Below are 20,339 nucleotides of genomic sequence, written 5' to 3' on the forward strand. Positions count from 1 at the left end.
TGAACTTTATAGCTCCTCCCCTTTAGTGCAGCCTGGCACTCTGACCAGTCGGACTGACGTCCGCAACTCTCACATCTTCGTCGCTTCCAACATTAACATGTGGAGAAAATGAATGACTGCGATGGATTTTTAGGTCATGAGGTGTTTTACACAATGGCCACGCCCCCTCTGTCCTCTTCAGTGTTATCATTCTACATTGAAATGACTGCAACTGGCACCCCCACAGTGACCTGGAGCCTGGAGCCACAGCTGGGACCCCCGACACCCTGAGGGCAGCAAGAAGCAGGTACAGAAGATGGAAGGATGGATGGATGGAAGGATGGATGGAAGGATGGACGGATGGAGGGATGGATGGACAGATGGACGGATGGACGGATGGATGGATGGATGGACGGATGGATGGAAGGATGGACAGATGGACGGAGGGATGGAAGGATGGACGGATGGAGGGATGGATGGACAGATGGACAGATGGACGGATGGATGGAAGGATGGACAGATGGACGGATGGAGGGATGGATGGACAGATGGACAGATGGACAGATGGACGGATGGATGGAAGGATGGACGGATGGAGGGACGGATGGACAGATGGACAGATGGATGGATGGTTGGAAGGATGGACGGATGGAGGGACGGATGGACAGATGGACAGATGGATGGATGGTTGGAAGGATGGACGGATGGAGGGATGGATGGACAGATGGACAGATGGACGGATGGATGGACGGATGGACAGATGGACGGATGGAGGGATGGATGATGGATGGACGGATGGATGGAAGGATGGACAGATGGACGGATGGATGGACGGATGGAAGGATGGATGGACCGATGGATGGATGGAAGGATGGACGGATGGATGGATGGATGGATGAACGGATGGATGGACGGATGGAAGGATGGATGGACCGATGGAGGGATGGAGGGATGGATGGAGGGATGGATGGATGGATGGATGGACGGACGGACGGATGGATGGACGGAAGGATGGATGGACGGAGGGATGGAAGGATGGATGGACGGATGGAGGGATGGATGGACGGACGGACGGACGGATGGATGGACGGAAGCATGGATGGACGGAAGGATGGAAGGATGGATGGACAGATGGAGGGATGGAGGGATGGAAGGATGGATGGACGGAAGGATGGAAGGATGGATGGACGGATGGAAGGATGGATGGACGGATGGATGGATGGAAGGATGGACGGATGGAGGGATGGAAGGATGGAGGGATGGAGGGATGGATGGATGGAAGGATGGAAGGATGGATGGACGGATGGAGGGATGGAGGGATGGATTTGTATTCTTCTAAATATTTGTTGACTCTTTGCTGTGTTGTTGTTGTTGGTGCCGTCTGGCAAAATCACTTCCTTCTAGATAAAAGTGTGATCTGTCCATCTGTCTGTCTATCTATCCAACAACACACACACACACACACACACACACACACACACACACACACACACACACACGCTTCCTGACGGCCTGCTGGGCCGGGCGCTGATCAAGGCGGCCCGGTTCTGCTTCTCACCTTCCTGTCCGCGGCGATGAAGAGCTGCAGCAGCAGGAGAGAACAAAAAGAGGCTGAAGGCGCCGCAGACGGTCTTCGGGGGGGGGGGGTTAACGGGGGGAGGGGGGGCGGTGGGTCTGTCAAGCCGTCTGCCTCAGACGGACGCAGCAAATGGGCCTAATTCACAGCAGCAGCAGCAGCAGCGGCGGCGGCGGCGGCGGTGGGAGTGTGCGAGCTGTCGAGCAGCGTGAGCGGGAATTAGATCCGAGGTTTGTAGCCTTCATCCCTCCCAGACAGCCCGGTTCCGGCTCACAGCCGCTGCCTAATCCGCACCTCGCCGCCGCTTCCACCGCCGGAAAATCACTTCACACAGCTGCAGCTCGAGACGGCCGGCACTGCAAGTTCTCGTCTGACTGAACTCCCAGCGCACTCACAGAGCTCCCAGCGCTTGTTTAGCACAGCCAGGGCACAGCCAGGAAACAACCAGGAAACAGCCAGGAAACAACCAGGAAACAGCCAGGGAACAACCAGGAAACAGCCAGAGAACAGCCAGGAAACAACCAGGAAACAACCAGGGAACAGCCAGGAAACAACCTGGAAACAGCCAGAGAACAGCCAGGAAACAACCAGGAAACAGCCAGGAAACAACCAGGAAACAGCCAGGAAACAACCAGAGAACAACCAGGAAACAGCCAGAGAACAGCCAGGAAACAACCAGGAAACAGCCAGGAAACAACCAGAGAACAACCAGGAAACAGCCAGGAAACAACCAGGAAACAGCCAGGGCACAACCAGGAACAACCAGGAAACAGCCAGGGCACAGCCAGGGAACAGCCAGGAAACAGCCAGGGCACAGCCAGGGCACAGCCAGGAAACAACCAGGAAACAACCAGAGAACAAGCAGGAGCCCTCAGTACCAGCAACCTCCACATGTCTGTCTGTTTGTCTGTCTGTCTGTGTTTGGAGGGGTCAGGATCTGGGCCAATCAGAGGCCATGCTGCCACTCTGACAGGTTTAGTGTTGCAATCACTGGTAGCGCTGTGAGCACTGGGACTCCCCCCACCCCCACCCCCACCCCCACCTCCCTCCCCTCCAGTTGGGTCCAGGTGCTGTGGTGGAGGTGTGGCTGCCAGCCGAGGCTCCTCCCCCTCCTGCTGATTGATGCTCCTGACAGCAGATGAAGGTTTGTTATCTCTGCAGGCTGATTGAACAGCAGAATTTACACTCTGGTGTGAAACGCTGGGCCACGCATCGTCGCCAGAGTGCTGCACTTCCAGCCCAAAAGGACGGAATTAGATCATATTCATGATGCAATTAAACACTTGAGTGGGAATCGATGTAAAAGCGATGAGGCCTGAAAACAATGCATATGGCTGAGAACATTAGGAGACATTAGCTGCAGACAGCCGAGGAGCCTCCACGCTGGCAGAACTAGCCAACTACTAAATTAGCCCAGGGTTAGCGAGCAGCGCAGGGAGGTGATGGGAATTATTATCAGGTGGGGAAACGGTTGGTTCCAACCAGGGCCTGCAGCCAGCAGGACAGGGGGCGCTAGCGGGCTACTGCCTACAGTAAGAGCCCTCAGTGCTGGGACCTTGGTATTGACCCGTTTTCTTACGGATGCATTGTGTGTGTGTGTGTGTGTGTGTGTGTGTGTGTGTGTGTGTGTGTGTGTGTGTGTGTGCACTCCTTCCCGGAGCAGGCGGGCAGCACTGTGGATCATACGCCCAGGAAGCAGCAAGCGTTCCTCCAAGAAGATTCCTCCACACTGAGGGGATGAGACGCAGGTGGACGGCGGCTGACGGAAGCTAATAAATTCAGAATTTAGCACCGTCGGGGGACAAAGTGCAGCCGTTTGTTACCCTGTGTGACAGGACGAGTCGGCGCCTCCAACACCTCACACTAATTATGCCTAATGGCCCTTTAATCTGTCCGTCAGACAGCAGGGGGTGGGGCCGGGTCAGCCCAAAGTGCTGCAGGTGTCAACAGCGGCTGCACGTGCCCTGTGACAGAGGTCAGAGGTCACCGGGGTCGCGCCCTCAGTCAGGTGCTTTCCAGGCGGAGTGGTCCGACAGCCAATCAGACGAGAGAGGTTAGGAGGAGGGCCGGACGGAAGTGTCAACAGGAAGTGATAGCGGAAAGTGTCAACAGGAAGTGACAGCAGGAAGTGTCAACAGGAAGTGACAGCAGGAAGTGACAGCAGGAAGTGGTTCTAGTGAGTCTGCCACCTCTGTGGCTCCGCCTCCGTCCTGACAGCGACACCACCTGGCCGCAGGACACGCAGCAGCTTTGTAGCTCCCAGTGTGTGTGTGTGTGTGTGTGTGTGTGGAGCAGCCCGTGTCGCCGCTGCTCTCCTACTGGTGGTCGTCCTGAAGCGGCAGTGGCGGCGGCCGAGCGTCACGGCCTGACAAATGGTGCCTCAGTGTCATCCATCAGGCCGGCTGACAGGAAATCCTTTAGCCCCGCCCACCGCCGCCATCTCTGGGGTCCGCCGAGCTCCCGTATCCATGACGACAGGCAAGCCGCTCGCCACGCTCGCCACGCTGAGGGATGAGCGCCCGAGAGGGGGGGGGGGGGGGGGAGAGGGAGAGGGAGAGAGAGGGAGAAAGAGAGAGGGAGAGAGAAAGAGAGAGAGAGAGAGGGAGGGAGAGGGAGGGAGAGAGAGGGAGGGAGAGAGAGGCTTTGGGAAATTAGCCTGATTTGCTGGCGTGCTGGCCGCTGGAGCCACCACCAGCCAGGTGAGGACCGCCCCCTCTGGACCGCCAGCCAATCAGCAGCTGCCAGTCAACAACAGCCAATCAGCAGCAGCCACTCAGCAGCTGTGCAGAGGAACAGGAGTGTCTCTGACCCCCCACCCAGGAGCAGGGTCTTCAGAGGTGGTGATGTCAGACCACCGGCTGACCAACCAAAACAGCCTGCCCTCTAGTGGCCTCCTCCAGCACTGCAGAGGAACCGGCTGGCTGGGAAACCCGTTGCTTTATTGTCAATGGAAAATGAAGCAAAACCAAGTCAGGGTGTTTAGCTCTTAGAACTATCTAGAACCACCCAGAACCACCTAGAACCACCAGGGTGTTTAGCTCTTAGAACCACCTAGAACCACCTAGAACCACCCAGAACCACCTAGAACCACCAGAGTGTTTAGCTCTTAGAACTATCTAGAACCACCCAGAACCACCCAGAACCACCTAGAAGCACCCAGAACCACCTAGAACCATCCAGAACCACCAGGGTGTTGAGCTCTTAGAACCACCCAGAACCACCCAGAACCACCTAGAACCACCCAGAACCACCAGGGTGTTGAGCTTTTAGAACCATCTAGAACCACCTAGAACCACCCAGAACCACCAGGGTGTTGAGCTCTTAGAACCACCCATAACCACCCAGAACCACCAGGGTGTTGAGCTCTTTATTGACATTGCTGTGGCAACAGTGGAACCATGGTGCAGCTGCTTGACGACTGACTGACTGTTGATATCAGTCCCTCCAGTTCTGCTTTAGGTTCTAACCAGCGGGAGGAGACCATGGAGCGAAACCCAGCTGAATGGATGACGATGCCGCTAACCCCGCCCACCCCCCACATTTTGTAGGAGGAGCTCAACGCAGAGCGGCTTCCTCCCCACACGGAATGAAAGCGTGAGATGCGTGGGGACAGGCGCTGACTCCTAGCCCCGCCCCCTCAGGCTGCTCACTGTTCCTCCTCAGTCTGTGGGATCCATCAGATCTGGAGACACATGAAAGAGGACGAGAAGGAGGAGGAGGAGGAGGAGCGGTGGAGCGGCAGCTTGAGGAGGTGAAGGTGTCAAGTGCTATAACCCGGCGCCGCCGTCAGCCGGCGCCGCCCGGCTCATTGATGTGGCAGCGTCTCCTTTCCACCAGTTTGGAAGCAGACAGTTCGCAGCGCCGCCGCCGCCACTTAATTATCCTCCAACTTTGTCTAATTCAATCAACATGAGTCGGATCCCGCTGCCAAGCCAAGGCCCCCCCCCACCCCAGTAGCTCCGCCCCGTCACACGGCGCCCAGTAAGTGGAACCGTCACGCTGACAAAATGGCAACAATTCCCATGAACACGACGGTCACATGACCTGCTCACCGGGCCGCCACTTATTTCCAGGTCTGTGTGTGTGTGTGTGTGTGTGTGTGAGTGTTGGCGGCACGCCAAGCCCCTCCCACCACCTCAGCGGGATTAGCGGAGGCTCGCCGGCGTGCAGCCGGGAGGTTAATGCGGAGTGACGGACAATCAGCTCGCAGCAGCAGACGAAGCAGCAGCAGCAGCAGCAGCTATGACATCAGCAGCAGCAGCAGCAGCAGCAGACAAAGCAGCAGCAGTAGCAGCAGCAGCAGCAACAGCAGCAGCAGCAGCAGCAGCAGACACAGCAGTAGCAGCAGCAGCAGACGAAGCAGCAGCAGCAGCAGCAACAGCTTTCATTGGATTAAAACAGCGAGTGCAACAATGGAAGTTTGGTTTTCATTTTCAGGCAGGAAGTCAGAACAAAGAGCCTCCACAGCGGCGGCGGAGGAAGCAGGTTGATGCAAAGTGAGGACGTCAACCTTTAGATTTCTTTCTCGCCTCCCGCCGCCACATGCATAATTCATAAAGGAGCTGCAGCGGCAGGAAAAACAATAAAACAGGAAATCAAGGAGGATCATAATGAGCCCTGCATCATCAAACACAGCCCAACGGCAGCAGCACGAAGAGGCTCCACGGTTCAGTACGTAGAGTTCACACCTGGGGGGCAGGAAACCGTCCGAGACCACTTCCTGCCCAGAGGTATTTGGGTCAGAGCCTCTGCTGCCCCCTGCTGGCCGCGGCAGGAACAGCATGAGGGTGCTGGGGGGTCTGCTGGAGCCTCTGGCCAAGGCAGGAGACACCTGGACCAGTTAGCATCCTGCTACTGTCAACCCAGAGCAGTGGGAGGAGCCTCCAGTCACTGCCGTCCACCACCAATCCGCTGATGTTAACCTGTCTCTGGTCCTTGACCCCGCCCCCCCTCCCCGAGCAGCTTTACGATTAGCTCCGTAACACCAGTCGTAGATCTGGATGCTGAATAAGCCTGTCAGCTGACGGCAGGTCAGGCTCCGCCCACCTCCCCTCCCCTCCCCCTTGCCCACCCCCCTCCCCAGCCCAACCATCAGACTGCTGCTATTGAGCTGGGGCTAAAGAGGCTCCAATAAATAAGGCCGATATTTCCCCGGGGACGATGGCGGCGGCGGCGGCGGCGGCGGGGGCGGGGGCGGGGCCACCCTGCAGCCGACCGGCGGGCCGGCCGACAAACAAACACAGCGGCAGGATGGCGGCGGTGAGCAGTGGCGAGCGGCGGCGAGCGGCCGGACTCCACTAATTACTGCTGTCGGAGGGAAGAGCCAGGAAGTCGATGGATCAAATCCATCTCCACCATATTCAAAGCATAAGGCCGACGCCCCCACTCTGAGGCCGACGCCCCCACTCTGAGGCCTCCTAATGGAGCACAGATCCATACGGGACAATTACGCATGCTGACGGCGGCGCTAAGTGACTTCGCCCCGTACAGTGTGTTTACCGCCGGAGCACCTGAGGGGGGGCGGGGGGCGGAGCCAAGCGGCTGAAACACACAGTAATGGACACTCCCTCTGGCAGCGGCCAGCTCATCAGGGCTGCTGATTGGTTCACTCTGGTCTGAAGGAGTCCCGCACGCACGCCCGCGCATATTAAACGGACAGACAGAGCAGCAGCAGCAGCAGCGGCAGCAGCAGCAGCAGCAGCAGCAGCAGTAGCAGCGGCAGCAGCAGCGGCAGAGAGCAGCAGCAGTGGCAGCAGCAGAGAGCAGCAGCAGCGGCAGCAGCAGCAGCAGCGGCAGCAGCAGCAGCGGCAGCAGAGAGCAGCAGCAGCAGCAGCAGCAGCAGCAGCAGCGGCAGCAGCAGAGAGCAGCAGCAGCAGCAGCAGCAGCAGCAGCGGCAGCATCATTACAGGCGGCGCTCCGGCGGGAGTCCACACTCGCTGATTGATGGCGAATTAAAAGTGGGCTGCGTCTTCAGACACCTGCATCAGCACCCGGAGGAACCTCCCAGATCTTCATCATCTCACCACACACTCAACACTGTCATCAAACTCATCTTCATCTTCATCACAAGCAAGGAAATCAGAAGACACTGTCCCACCAATCAGCTGATTGGCTGGTCCCACTGGTCCTACTGGTGCCACTGGTGCCACTGGTGTCACTGGTGCCACTGGTGCCACTGGTCCCACTGGTCCTAATGGTCCTACTGGTCCCACTGGTGCCACTGGTGCCACTGGTGCCACTGGTCCTACTGGTCCCACTGGTCCTAATGGTCCTACTGGTCCCACTGGTCCTACTGGTGCCACTGGTGCCACTGGTCCTACTGGTCCCACTGGTCCTAATGGTCCTAATGGTCCTACTGGTCCCACTGGACCCACTGGTGCCACTGGTGCTACTGGTCCTACTGGACCCACTGGTCCCACTGGTGCCGGGCTGCTGCGTTAATCCTCCTAGGATCAGCTGATTGAAGCACATCAGATATTTTCTCCTCCCTCGCTGCCATTTGTCACTCTGTGATTTCTGTGATCGTTGCGTCAGCCTGGCGTCACCCTCCCCCATCCCCCCCCCCTCCCCCCATCCTCCTCCTCCTCCTGATATATGACACTTTTAATTATGCCGCTCCCGCCATATTATTAATTCATCTTTGGCCCTCATCGATCCGGCCCCATCAGGGCGGAGCCTTATTGATCACATGACCTTGTTTACAGATACTCTGAGTGGTCTCTGGAATCCGTCCTGGCTCCATTTACACGGAGAATCCGCTTCCCAGCACTGGCCAACGTTGCGAGATGCACGAGCGAGCAGGAGTGGGCGGGGCTTGGAGGAAGCAGGTGCGTGTGATGAGGAGGAGGAGGAGAAGGAGGATAATCGGCTCGTAATTCTGCCGACGCTCGGATTCCTAACGAGACTCCGTCAGCAGAACGTTTTTATGGCTCCCCGCTCGCCAACGGAGCCTTCGGCTCCCTGCTGCCCCCCGGAGGTCAGGTGGAGGCGTTACAGCTCCCACTCACAGAGAGGCTCCGCCGCGGACGTCCCGTCTCCCCGAGAGACCAGAGGAAAATAAACAGCAGGGCCAATCAGTGGCAGCTCAGCACCGAGCCCCGCCCCCCCCCAGCCTGCAGCGCCCCCTGCCTCTGCATACAGTCAGAGCAGGCGGCGGCGTGAACAGAAACGGGCCGGGCGGAGGGAGACGAGCCAATCGAGCGCCGTCAGATGCTCAGCTGATTAAAAATTGATCCATTTTGAAAAATCTAATCAGCCAAACAGGATCTTTCAGGAGGGGGCGGGGCCAACAGCTGCTGTCAGACCTGTTATTAACCCCTTCACCTCCACGCTGACCCCTCCCCCCTGCACCCAGGGCCAGACACCCCCGCAGACCCCGTGAATTATTCAGCAGTCTGAAGCTCCGCCCACTGGCGGCAGTCTCAGGGCCTCGTGGCACGGGGGTCAGGGGTCAGGGGGGAAAGGGGGAGGGGTTAGGGCGGCCTGAGGTCGGGGTCACGGCGGGTTAACGACGCTGCGCTCGTCTAGACAGACGCCAGACCAGGAAGGAAAGACGACGCATGAGCGGCAGCGTTGGCTCCGCCCACCGAGAACCAACGGCTACACGAAGTCTCGCGAGCTGCGCTTGCATCGCCGCTATGACTGCTCCAGACCTGAACATGGCAACAAAAAGTGGTGATGGAAAAAGCTCTCACACATGGCTGCAAGGTTTCCACGCTCTCAGGAGGCGGCTTTCACACTGCAGCGCCCCCCAGGGAGCAGCAGCAGCAGCAGCAGCACCTGGGAGGGAGGGGCCTGAAGGTTCCTCCTGGATCATCGTCCCCTGCTGGAGATTGATGATGCTGCAGTGCTGAGCCTGATGGGCTCAGCTGAGGTCACCATCAGCCGCCCCTGATTGAAGGAAATCAAGGGTGTCCTGGCCGCGTCTCTGCGCCGCCTGCCCGCTCAAGGTGAGCAGCGGCCTCAGTCGGACGTCTCTACGACTGGCGGCGAGCCGTCGGCCAATCAGCCGGCCTCGCGCAGGAAGTCACGGCGGGATGAATATTAGCTCCGTGTCCATGACCAGCAGCAGCCACTGGGAGGAACCCCTGCTGGAACCAGCAACCTCGTCCACGTCACACGAGTGACTCAGGACCCCCCCCCGGGTCCTGAGGCACCGCCCCCGACCACCCCCCTCCCCCTCCCCCTCCCCCCTCCCCCCTCCACGCTGCCTGCACACACAGCAGCAGCGGCAGCGAGACGCCCGCAGCCGTGTTTAGCTAAACCTGCGGTGCTGTGTAGCGGCGCGGCCGACTCCCCAGAGGGCGCCGACAATCAGACAATTTCAAGATCATGAAGCATTAAACCAATCCCGGCAGGGTACACTAATTAAACAGCCGAGCCCGGCGCAGCCAGCCAATCCCCACAGAGCAATTAAATCCATCCCCTCTAAAACACTGGGAAACCTGTCTGGGGAAAACTGGCGAGGAGGAGCGGGTGGAGGGGGGTGGTGGGGTGGGTGGAGGGTTGGGGGTAGGGGTGGGGGGGAGGGGGGGGAAATATCATCAGATTCATCTGGAAGGAAAAAGAAAAACCCAGCAGGCGGCAGCAGGAGGGGGAAGTGAGCAGCAGCCTCTTTGTTCCCTGCTGGAGAACCTCCAGCCAACCTCCGTGGGGGGGGGGGGGGTGTTGGAGGGGTGTCACATGACATCGGGTCACATGACAAGTCGAAAGCGTCCGCGTGTGACCCGAGAGGAGAAAAAAAAAAAGAAAAGGCCGCTGCATATTTAATCCGGGTGACGAGTGTTTGAATCCACCGAGACAGCCAGACAGCCTGCAGGCCCGTTTTACACGCCGCTAACGCTAACGCAGCTAATCGATGAGAAACACCCCACCCCACCCCACCCCCACCGGCAAACACACAGGTGACGACGGGGGGGGGTCGGGGCGGGACGTGAAAGCATGTGAGTGACTGACAGGGCCGCCCGCGACCAATCACAGCGCAGGAAGCGGATTTTGAAAATAAATACAACGGTGAAATCAGCATTTTTTTTAAAAGAAATGCTGATTCCTGTTGTTTTGCAGTGGTGTGAGATGGGACAGTGGAGGAGGAGGTGGAGGAGGTGGTGGAGGAAGAGAGGGGGGGATAAATCTCAGCACGCCACTTCCTGTTTCCTTCCATTAAAAATGATAAACTGGAGCAGCGGCCGAGTCCCAGTCTGCAGCTCCTCACACACCTCAGAGTGGGAAGAACAAGAGAGTAATTAGTGTGTGTGTGTGTGTGTGCGTGTGTGTGTGTGTGAGGCCCATCCATCCACTTAAGCACACACCTTCCTGCCGTTGTGACGAATCAGAGGCCGTCTGATAACGAACACCTTGCCGAGGTTCTCGTCTCTTTTCGCTCCCCAAATGAGGACAAATGGGCCTCGGACGGAGGCGGTCGGGGGCTCCACGGCGCTCCACGGCGCCCCCCTCCTCTCAGCAAACACACAGCGAGCTGCGGCACCCCCCTAATGAGAGCAATGGCGGCGGCGGCGGCACTGGTGCCCCCCCTACAGACGACTGGCGGAAGGTTAGCGAAGCAGAGATCTCCGGGGTGTTGACGGCCCCCGCAACACTTTCACACCATGCTAATTCACGCTACATGACAAGCTAACACGAACGCACACGCGCACACACGCACACACACACACACACACACACACACGTCTGGCATTCCCTCGCTGGGGAAATAAAGACGTGTTTTTATTTTAGTCACGAAGGACACAATGGAGAAAAGAGAAGAAGAGCGACGAGGCAGCACTGAGGCATGCTGGGAAAACAGGGCGTGTGTGGAGCACGGATGGATTATAAGAACTGGCAATGCGGCAGCGCGCCGATTTTCTTTCCCCCAGTGGCTACTCGAGGGTACTGCAACAAAAAAAATCCCAACGTTCTAATTTCTGGATGGAACCAAAATGTAAATAAAGTTTTTTTTGAACGGAGTGCCGTCGTGTCATTAGCTTGTGTGCTTCCCATAGAAGTTGCACATGAAGGTACTAAGAAATGAATTAGAAATATGATGTGTGGCAGTGGTGTTCATAGTCCACAGAATTATTATTTAGTTTCATACTAAAGCTGGTGGTGGCGCTCTACTCACAGGCTACAGGACACCAAATGGGAAAAAGACGGCGGCTCCCTCGGCATGTAAATGGCAATGACTGCACTCAGGTAGCGCTTACACACACACATGCACACACATGCACACACACACACACACACACACACACACACACACACACACACACATGTAAACCGACGCTCTTCTTTGTCGACTCGCGCCAACGCTATCGGCCGCCTGCGTGCTCAGCGCTGCCACCGGTGGCCAGCGCTGAGCATTACACAACAACAACAAGCGTGATAATTCTGGCTTGACACAGCGTGTCAGCGGTGACTGCGGCAGCAGAAATCCTCCCCGCCGGAGTCGTCAGGAAGCTGAGCCCCCCGGTTTCCTGTCGACCGCCAACCGTCCCGCTGAATGAAAGCCTCGGAAATAAGCCGAAGACGCCGACGGTAGAGACTCTCTCCCTGCGGGGGGCGGAGACGTAAATCTGCTGTCACAACATGTGAGGGAACACTAAACGCAGCGTCCAGGAAGCGGAGACGTGACGGTCGTTAAGCCGTGAATTCTCGCAGCTTTCAGGACAATCGCTGATGTCGACGGTGACACGGCGGCGGCGGCGGCGGCGGCCTTATCGCGGCGCAGCACCGCGGAGCGCTAACGGCGGCGGCGGCGGCTGACGGCGGAGGTATGAAATTTAGCTGAAGGAAGGTCAAAGTGATTAAGCCGACAGTAACGACAGCCCGCTGTTCCTGCCAGAGCGCCATAAAACACGTTTGTCAGGTGGCTCCTGCCGCCGCCGCCGCTCCCTGCTTTGAAGTGGATCTGCGCCACGATTGGACGGCTTACCGCTGCGGCCCCGCCTCTATTCAAGGTTCCAAACCTTGGCATGATACCAGGAGCTGCTCGGCTCGGCTCGGCTCGGGTCGGGTCGGCGCCAACACGGTTGAAACACTCACCAATGTGAATCCTGCTCCCTCTTTCATTCTCGCTGTCATGTGGGGCGGCCCAAGCAACAGTCAATGTAGTTGACGATGTTGACAGTGACAATAAAGTATTGAATTAAATTGAATTGAATTGAATTGGGGTTCCAAGCAGAACCGAGAGCAGGGCGCTGACTGGGGAAGAGTTCTGATGAAACACGTACATTTTTTTCCACGTTCACGTATTGAAAACTCACATGCTTCTGAAACCGCAGCGCTTGCGAATGAAGAGCTGAGGTGGGACCAAGTCACAGTGGAAACACACCCGAGCCGAGCCGAGCCGGGCCGAGCCAGGCCGGGCCAGCAGAGGAGCGCCAGTGGAAAGCAGCAGCTTTAATCCCTGAAGTCTGCCTGGGACGACCCTCAACATCAACACCCTCACGCTTCATCGCCACGCTCGGGGTCGAGGCGAGAGGGGCGGTGCCCCGGCGCAGACTGGCCACGCCCACCCCAGTCACAGCAGTGGCCTCCCCGAGGAGCTGATCACAAACACACACACGCGACGACAAAAAAACAAACAACAAACAGGAAGTGGACTTCAAACAGAAAGAAAACACACGCCGAGGAGGAACACACGGCATCAGCTGATGGTGACAACACAAGATCAGAGGGGCGGGATTACAATATCAGAAAACACACACACACACACACACACACACACACACACACACACACACGGAAACATGAATGAAGTACAGCAGCAGTTTTACAGCCAACTGAAGATGGCAGAGCCTCAGAGTGAGTGAGGGTGTGGGAGAGAGAGAGAGAGATGCTGGCACACACACACACACACACACACACACACACACACACACACACACACGCACACAGGCACACAGCAGGCTGGCTGCCATTCAAGCTGCAAAGCTATTTCACTGTTTGGCAATATTGTGTGTGTTGTGTGTGTTGTGTGTGTGTGTGTGTGTTGTGTCTGTGTGTGTGTGTGTGTGTGTGTGTGTGTGTGTGTGTGTGTGTGAGCAGACAGTGACTGAGTCATGCTAAATGCAGTAGGGTGACACACTCTCGTGCAGCCGTGCAACCTTGGCAGGTTTTTGTGTTTTTCTGTCCAACAACAACAACAACAACAACAAGACAAAAACATACATCACAACGACCCAGAGGGGGCGGAGCCACACTTCTCACTGCCAACGGTAAGTTTCTCCAAAGTGAAGCTACAAAGTCCCAGCGAAGCCCCCTCTCAGCCAATCAGCGGCGTGGACACCTGGCTCCGCCCCCTCACCTGCCGGCCCCGAGCTGTTCCGGGCCCGGCAGGACCCAGCAGAACCTGGCAGGACGGACCCTGACCCGTCCGTCCTTTCCTTGCTCGCCCACGGAAACGCCATCTGGCCGGTGTGAAGGACCTGCAGCCAGCAGGAACCAAGGTCACCTGCCGCCGCTCTGCCCTCGATTCGTCCGCCTGCCTGCAGGTGAATTATTCATCCTGCACGAGGCGGCAGAGACACACACCACAGCACGCACAGCACGCACAGCACGCACACACACCTGAGCCGCACAGCAGCCTGGAAGAGGTGATGATGATGGTGTGCGTGTGTGTGTGTGTGTGTGTGTGTGTGTGTGTGTGTGTGTGGACCATGTCAGGCCCCTGAATAAAAGACACATTATTCTGGGAAGACTGAGTGACCAAGAAACACTTAAAAATAGAAAATAGTCATTATTATTATCATAATAATAATAATAATAATAATAATAATAATAATAATAATAATAAATAAATAATAAATATATTGGATATCTCCACAGATATGAGATCAAATTCATTGACGTTATTCGTTTTTTTTTTTTTTAAATAGGTTAAAATACATTTATTTGACATCTACACTTCAAAGCAGAAGATGATTGATCGGATTCTGAAATTCTCTGATTGATCAGTTGTGAGAGTATAAAGGTCATCCAGGGGGAGCACACGCTCGGAACCGACCGTGCCGTCCTGCAGCTATCACGACCGACCCGCTGACATCATTCGATGGCTCGACGGTGGCCGACACCGGAGGCCCGTGTCCGGGCTCCCAGTCTCGGCCATCAGCCCGGAAGAAGGCTGGATCAGGTAAACATCCATCACACGCGTTCCGGATGGAGCGCGTGCTATTGTGGTGGGGGTGCGGGGCTGCACCGGGATGCAGCCGCCGCAGCGACAACAGCTCCGCTCGGCCCTCCGGATTCCAGCCGGCCAGGGGAGACGTCCGGCCGGCTGGGATCCGCTGGAGCGACACTCGGCCAGCACGAGGAGCTCTGTGTCCGCCTGAGCCTCCGGAGCCACTGAGCCGCTGCCAGGAGAGCCGAGAGCCCCGCTCCGGAGCTCCCGGTTCTTCCCGGATCACAGCCCCAGCCGCCCTCTGCGGCTCCGGGAGGAGCTGGAGGAACAGCGGGCGGTGAAATTAGACTCTGCCCACCTCGGCTCACCATGTGCGGGGATGAAAGCGGAGGGAGCAGCGGGTCGGTGACACGCAACTATCGGCCGGCTGTCCGACGGAGCTGCCGGAGCGGCTTCTTCTTCTTCTTCTTCTTCTTCTTCTTCTTCTTCTTCTTCTTCTTCTTCTTCTCCTCCTTCTTCTTCTTCTTCTTCTTCTTCTTCCTCTTCTTCCTCTCGGCATCGTGTCCACCTTAAGCACCGAGCCACCGACACACGGCTCGGCTCGACCGCTGGCCGAACAAACTGCAGGTGTTTTTTTTTTAAAGGACCAGCGTGTTTTAGCCCCAAACAGCCTCCACAAGCAGCACAGCCAGGAAACGGCAAATGTGTAAACCAAATAATAATAATACAAAAAATAAAGAAACTTTCACGCCAGCAAATAAAACTTCCAGCATGCAAACAACAGCACAAACACATGAAAATAAATAAGGGTGAAAATGTGAAGAATCAGACTGGTGCCTACTGAGAGATGGAGCAGCAGCAGCCCGGCGGCCCGTCAACACAAACCGCATCAAACATTCAGCGGGGGCCACAAAAAGTTCCGGCGTCCGTCCGAGAGAGAAGAGCCGAGCAGCGGCGCCAGCAAACTTTCCTGCCGCCGCAGAGAGCTCGCAGCCCGGACACGGAGCGGGAGGAGAAGCCGCCGCCGAGGAAGAGGCGCCGGAGCTCGGGGCAGAGCGGCGGAGCTGTCCGCGGTGCTGATCCCAGGGTCGCTGTGGCGGCTACCAGAGGCAGCGCTGCCTGCTCCTCCTCCCTTCCTGCCTCACTCCCTCCCTCCCTCCGCTGATCAATGATTGAACCGAACAAAGGCACAACACGGATCAATTTCTAATAACTATCAATGGCAGCAGCGCCGGCTTCCGTACCTCACGCAGCCCGGGAAGCGCCACCGAACGGCGGGCAGCGGCGGCGAGACGCCGCGGCGAGGAGAGAACGCGGCGGTGAAAAGGTGAAGAAAAGACCAACCTGGAGCCGCCGGAGATCAAATTTCTTCCAATATTCAAACATCGATCCTACATCGGCGGCCATCTTGGGGGATATTGAGGAGGTTTTTTCAGCGGCTGCAATAAATATGTGGGCTGGATTCCCCCCGATCACACCGTCACGGGTCCCGCGGCAGGCGGGGGTGGCGGCGGCGGCGGCGGCGACGCGGACGACGCGCCGTCCAGCATGTTTGTCTCGGCGGGACAAGTGGAGGAAGAAGCCGCCGAGGCTCCGTCCGCAGCGGCAAGACACTATTGCAAACTTATCGATAGTGACGTAGGAGCCGCCGATCGATCGCGTCTGGCAGGAGGAGGAGGAAGGAAGGAAGGAAAGGAGAGGAGGAGGTGATGAGGAGCCGAGAGGAGTCCAGACTTTGTCCTGGTGTTGGAGGGAGCAGGAGGAGGAGGAGCAGGAGCAGGAGGAGGAGGAGGAGGAGTAGCGTCCTCACACACACACACGTGTGTTTTTATCACTATGCAAATGAAGTGAGAGGTTGACGAGTGGCGGAGTCGGAAACACTCGCAGGTCTCAGTGGCTTCAGGTGTTTCAGCCACTTCCGCTTGTGCTGCTCGTTGTGTTGATGATCGATGACCGCGTGGCTGTTTTTCTATTGAGCGGCCCGTTCATTAATTATTCAGTCAAGTTAATGTAAAAAAAAAAAAAAAAAAAAAAAGTGTCGCTGTTTCTGCGACTCTGGCCGGCGCGACATACTAAAGAATTAAAAGAAAGAAGTGAATTAAAAGTTTGCGAGGTCATTTGGAAAATGCCACGTTATTTACAGTGGGGTTAAGACACGCAGCGCCCCCTGTCGGCTGCTCGCTGCAGAGTTCAGAGTTGTGTGAGGACAGTGGAGAGCTTACAGGAACTGGATCCATCTAAAGACGCCCTGCAGACCGCAGTTGTTTTAGCAGGAAGCTGCAAACACAAGGCTAAATGAGACATTTTTCTATTGTTGTCGTTTTTTGGATGATAAGTCGTGTTGCATTGCTGCCCGTGGAGCCGGTCCCGGTCCCGGTCCACACTGCCTTCTAAACTGGAGCCATCTGAGACGCAGCAGAAACGTCCAGGTGGACACCTGACACACACACACACACACACACACACACACACACACACACACACAGAAAACACCACAAACTGCTTCCTGTCTGTACCTTCAGGGGGTGAAGGTGGAGACAGACAGACAGACAGACAGACAGACAGATAGATAGACAGACAGATGTATTCCATATTTATTTACCCCAAAGGAAATGATTATACCAGACATCTGGAAATTACAAATCATGAATACATGGATAGCAACTACAGAGCCATACGTCAACGTGTAAATAAGAAATATATTTTTTTTAAATATGGTAAAAACAATTACACTCAAAAATAATATTGGATATGACAGATATAAAGTTCGCCTCTGTATAAAATACTAAACATTGCATTTAAAGGCATGACCTGACACAGCAGAAAAATATATCATCGCAGTGTTTAATTTCTTGCGAGTGATATTTGATAAACTAGTGCCGCCAACTGGCCGAGATAGGGAATGACTGGCATGACCCAAGGTGACGTGATGTGCGTGTCCTGCAGTGGAACGTCAGCTGAGTGTGTGTGTGTGTGTGTGTGTGTGTGTGTGTGTGTGTGTGTGTGTGTGTGTGTGTGTGAGGACGCGTGTGTTTGTTGCATCTTCAACCGTCTGTTTGTTTCTAGTGACGGTCAACAGAAAAAATAACAGTGTAGTGCCACATCTGGACCTAATGTTTTTCACCAGGACAATTGGGATTTATTGCAGCAGGGCCTTCCGGTGAACCACGTTTGGAGGAACTAAAGGTGGTACCTGATTGGCTGTGATGCTCCTTTCTCTGCGACTATCTCTACTTAAAATCTTAAAGCCGTAAAACACCCGCTCTAGGAAGGACACTTTCACCCACAAATCACAGTTGGGTGTCCACTCCGAAGCTTTCTCAGACGACCTGGTCCCAGGCAGGGACCGGCACCACTGGCGGCCAGCGCTAGGTTTACGACTGCGGGAAATTCCAAAGGCCATCGTCTACACAGATGTTCCTGAACATCTCAATATCAGACAATGTTAAACACTCTATTTTCCCTTTTACAGAGACATCTGGAAGTCACATTTCTGTGACCACCATCAAAAATAAAGTATTATTGGACTTTGAATCACTCTTCTAACCTCAAGATTAATGGATTTAGGATTTCCTCCTAAAGGAAGCCTGGAGGCTTTCAAGCTTCAGGTGGAGCAAGAGTGTCCCCTAAGGGGGGGGGGTTACGAAAGTGATTCCTAAGTGATCGATTAAAAGTTGAATAAACTTTGCACCTCGGTTTTCCTCATATCAATGTTCCATGCTTTGCCATAATCCCATCATTACCATCACCAGTTTTCCACGTTACACTTAGGCAACTGTTACCTCAATCCCTACATACACCTTTTAAATATTGACAACCACATATACATATATCTACTCATATATATAAATATATTTGTATACGCGCCCATATAAGTGCCTGAATGCGAAATCTATTAAATCTTTCAGTTGTCTTTGAAATATAAATAAACTTACTCCTGCCCTTGTATGCATGCTTGGATAGGTTGATAGGTATTTAGATATAAAATATATGTTGAAGTTTTAATGTGCTTTGAACACTTTGTCTTCCTCAACTGTTGCCTAACTTTCGCAAGGTATCCACCATACCAAGGATCACATGCGTTTTATTTCTTCATGTTCTTCTGTTTCCTTTTTGGTTGTTGTTTCATTTCTTTATCAGCAACAAACCCGACACCACATACATATTCATCAGATGCATTTATGTATGTGGTGTCGGGTATAGAAATAGAGTGTTTAACATTGTCTGATATTGAGATGTTCAGCAACATCTGTGTTGACGATGGCCTTTGGAATTTCCCGCAGTCGTAAACCTAGCGCTGGCCGCCAGTGGTGCCGGTCCCTGCCTGGGACCAGGTCGTCTGAGAAAGCTTCGGAGTGGACACCCAACTGTGATTTGTGGGTGAAAGTGTCCTTCCTAGAGCGGGTGTTTTACGGCTTTAAGATTTTAAGTAGAGATAGTCGCAGAGAAAGGAGCATCACAGCCAATCAGGTACCACCTTTAGTTCCTCCAAACGTGGTTCACCGGAAGGCCCTGCTGCAATAAATCCCAATTGTCCTGGTGAAAAACATTAGGTCCAGATGTGGCACTACAACAGCTTACCGTCATTACCCCCCTCCCCCTCCCCCCTCCCAGTGATACAAATTTCTTTCCTCTATTTTTTTCCCCCCGTTTTACCTACAAGTGGAAACCATTTATGGCTTTGGAAACATTGTGAATATTACTCTCATTACTTCTTTACTCAAAGTAAATTCAGAACAATTTTTAGAAAACAAAACTGTAACGAAAACCTCGAGGAAATAAAGTGGTGCAACTGCGCCATCTGGTGGCACTGATTGTTACTATTTAAAAAAAAACACTGGCAGAGGGCGTCAGGAGAAGTTCAAGAGAAATAGAATCTAGAATAAAAGAGAGAGAGAGACAGAGAGAGAGAGAGAGAGAGAGAGAGAGAGAGAGAGAGAGAGAGAGAGAGAAATGGAGAGAGAGGGAGGGAGGAGAGAGAGAGAGAGAAAGGGAGAGAGGGGGAGACAGAGAGACTGAGAGACTGAGAGAGAGGGAGAGAGAGAAAGAGAGACAGAGAAAGGGAGAGAGAGAGAGGGAGGGAGGGAGGGAGAGAGAGAGAGAAAGGGAGAGAGGGGGGGAGAGAGACAGCGAGACTGAGAGAGAGGGAGAGAGAGACAGAGAGAGAGGGAGAGAGAGAGAGAGAGAGACCTATTGTTCTGGTTGTTGTTGCTGGAAGTGAAGCTATCAGAACCAGATGCTCACCAAGGCCTCTGTTCTCTGGTCGGCTCAGTCCAGATTATTCTGTCACGACTTTTAACATTTTGATTTTTACTTTTTAACTTAAATGCATTTTAAAAACCTGTACTTTCTTACTTTGACTTGAGTAAAAAGGAGTTGAATCAGTACTTTTACTTTGGTGCAGTATGTGAATACCTTAGACTGAATAGACTGAAGGCTGGAGGAGACTAGAAAATGAACAGAAAGAAAAAGAGAAGCGGAAAGAAAGGAGGCGTTGGTGGGAGAAGAGATGAAGAAGTCTTTGCATCCCTCATTGAAGGTCCTTCAGCTGTTACCGGAACTTGACAACGAGAACTGGCGGAGAGACTAAAACGGTGCCACAATGAGCGCATTGCACTGTTTTAGCGCCTTTTCTCCCCCCTGAGCTCAGCCGGCCTTCCCGTAAATGGG

General features: G+C 54.8%; 1 protein-coding gene across 6 annotated transcripts in view; it reads right to left on the reverse strand.

Moving 5' to 3' along the window:
• cux2b (cut-like homeobox 2b) overlaps positions 1–20,339 on the reverse strand; it is a 59,589-nt gene that overhangs the window by 38,447 nt on the left and 803 nt on the right. For 4 of the 6 annotated variants that reach the window (XM_076023037.1, XM_076023036.1, XM_076023034.1 and 1 more), the window contains exon 1: positions 16,014–17,155. The exons of 1 other annotated variant lie outside the window; for it this stretch is intronic. In XM_076023037.1, the coding sequence (XP_075879152.1) occupies positions 16,014–16,076 (63 nt within the window). In that variant the 5' untranslated portion in view covers positions 16,077–17,155. Of the gene's footprint in view, positions 1–15,510; positions 17,156–20,339 lie in introns of those variants that run through there. One more of the 6 variants, XM_076023039.1, reaches the window with a different exon arrangement.

This window comes from Nelusetta ayraudi, unplaced genomic scaffold, assembly GCF_046127955.1.
Source record: "Nelusetta ayraudi isolate G7.1 ecotype Tasmania unplaced genomic scaffold, CSIRO-AGI_Nayr_v1 ptg000014l, whole genome shotgun sequence".
NCBI lineage: Eukaryota > Metazoa > Chordata > Actinopteri > Tetraodontiformes > Monacanthidae > Nelusetta > Nelusetta ayraudi.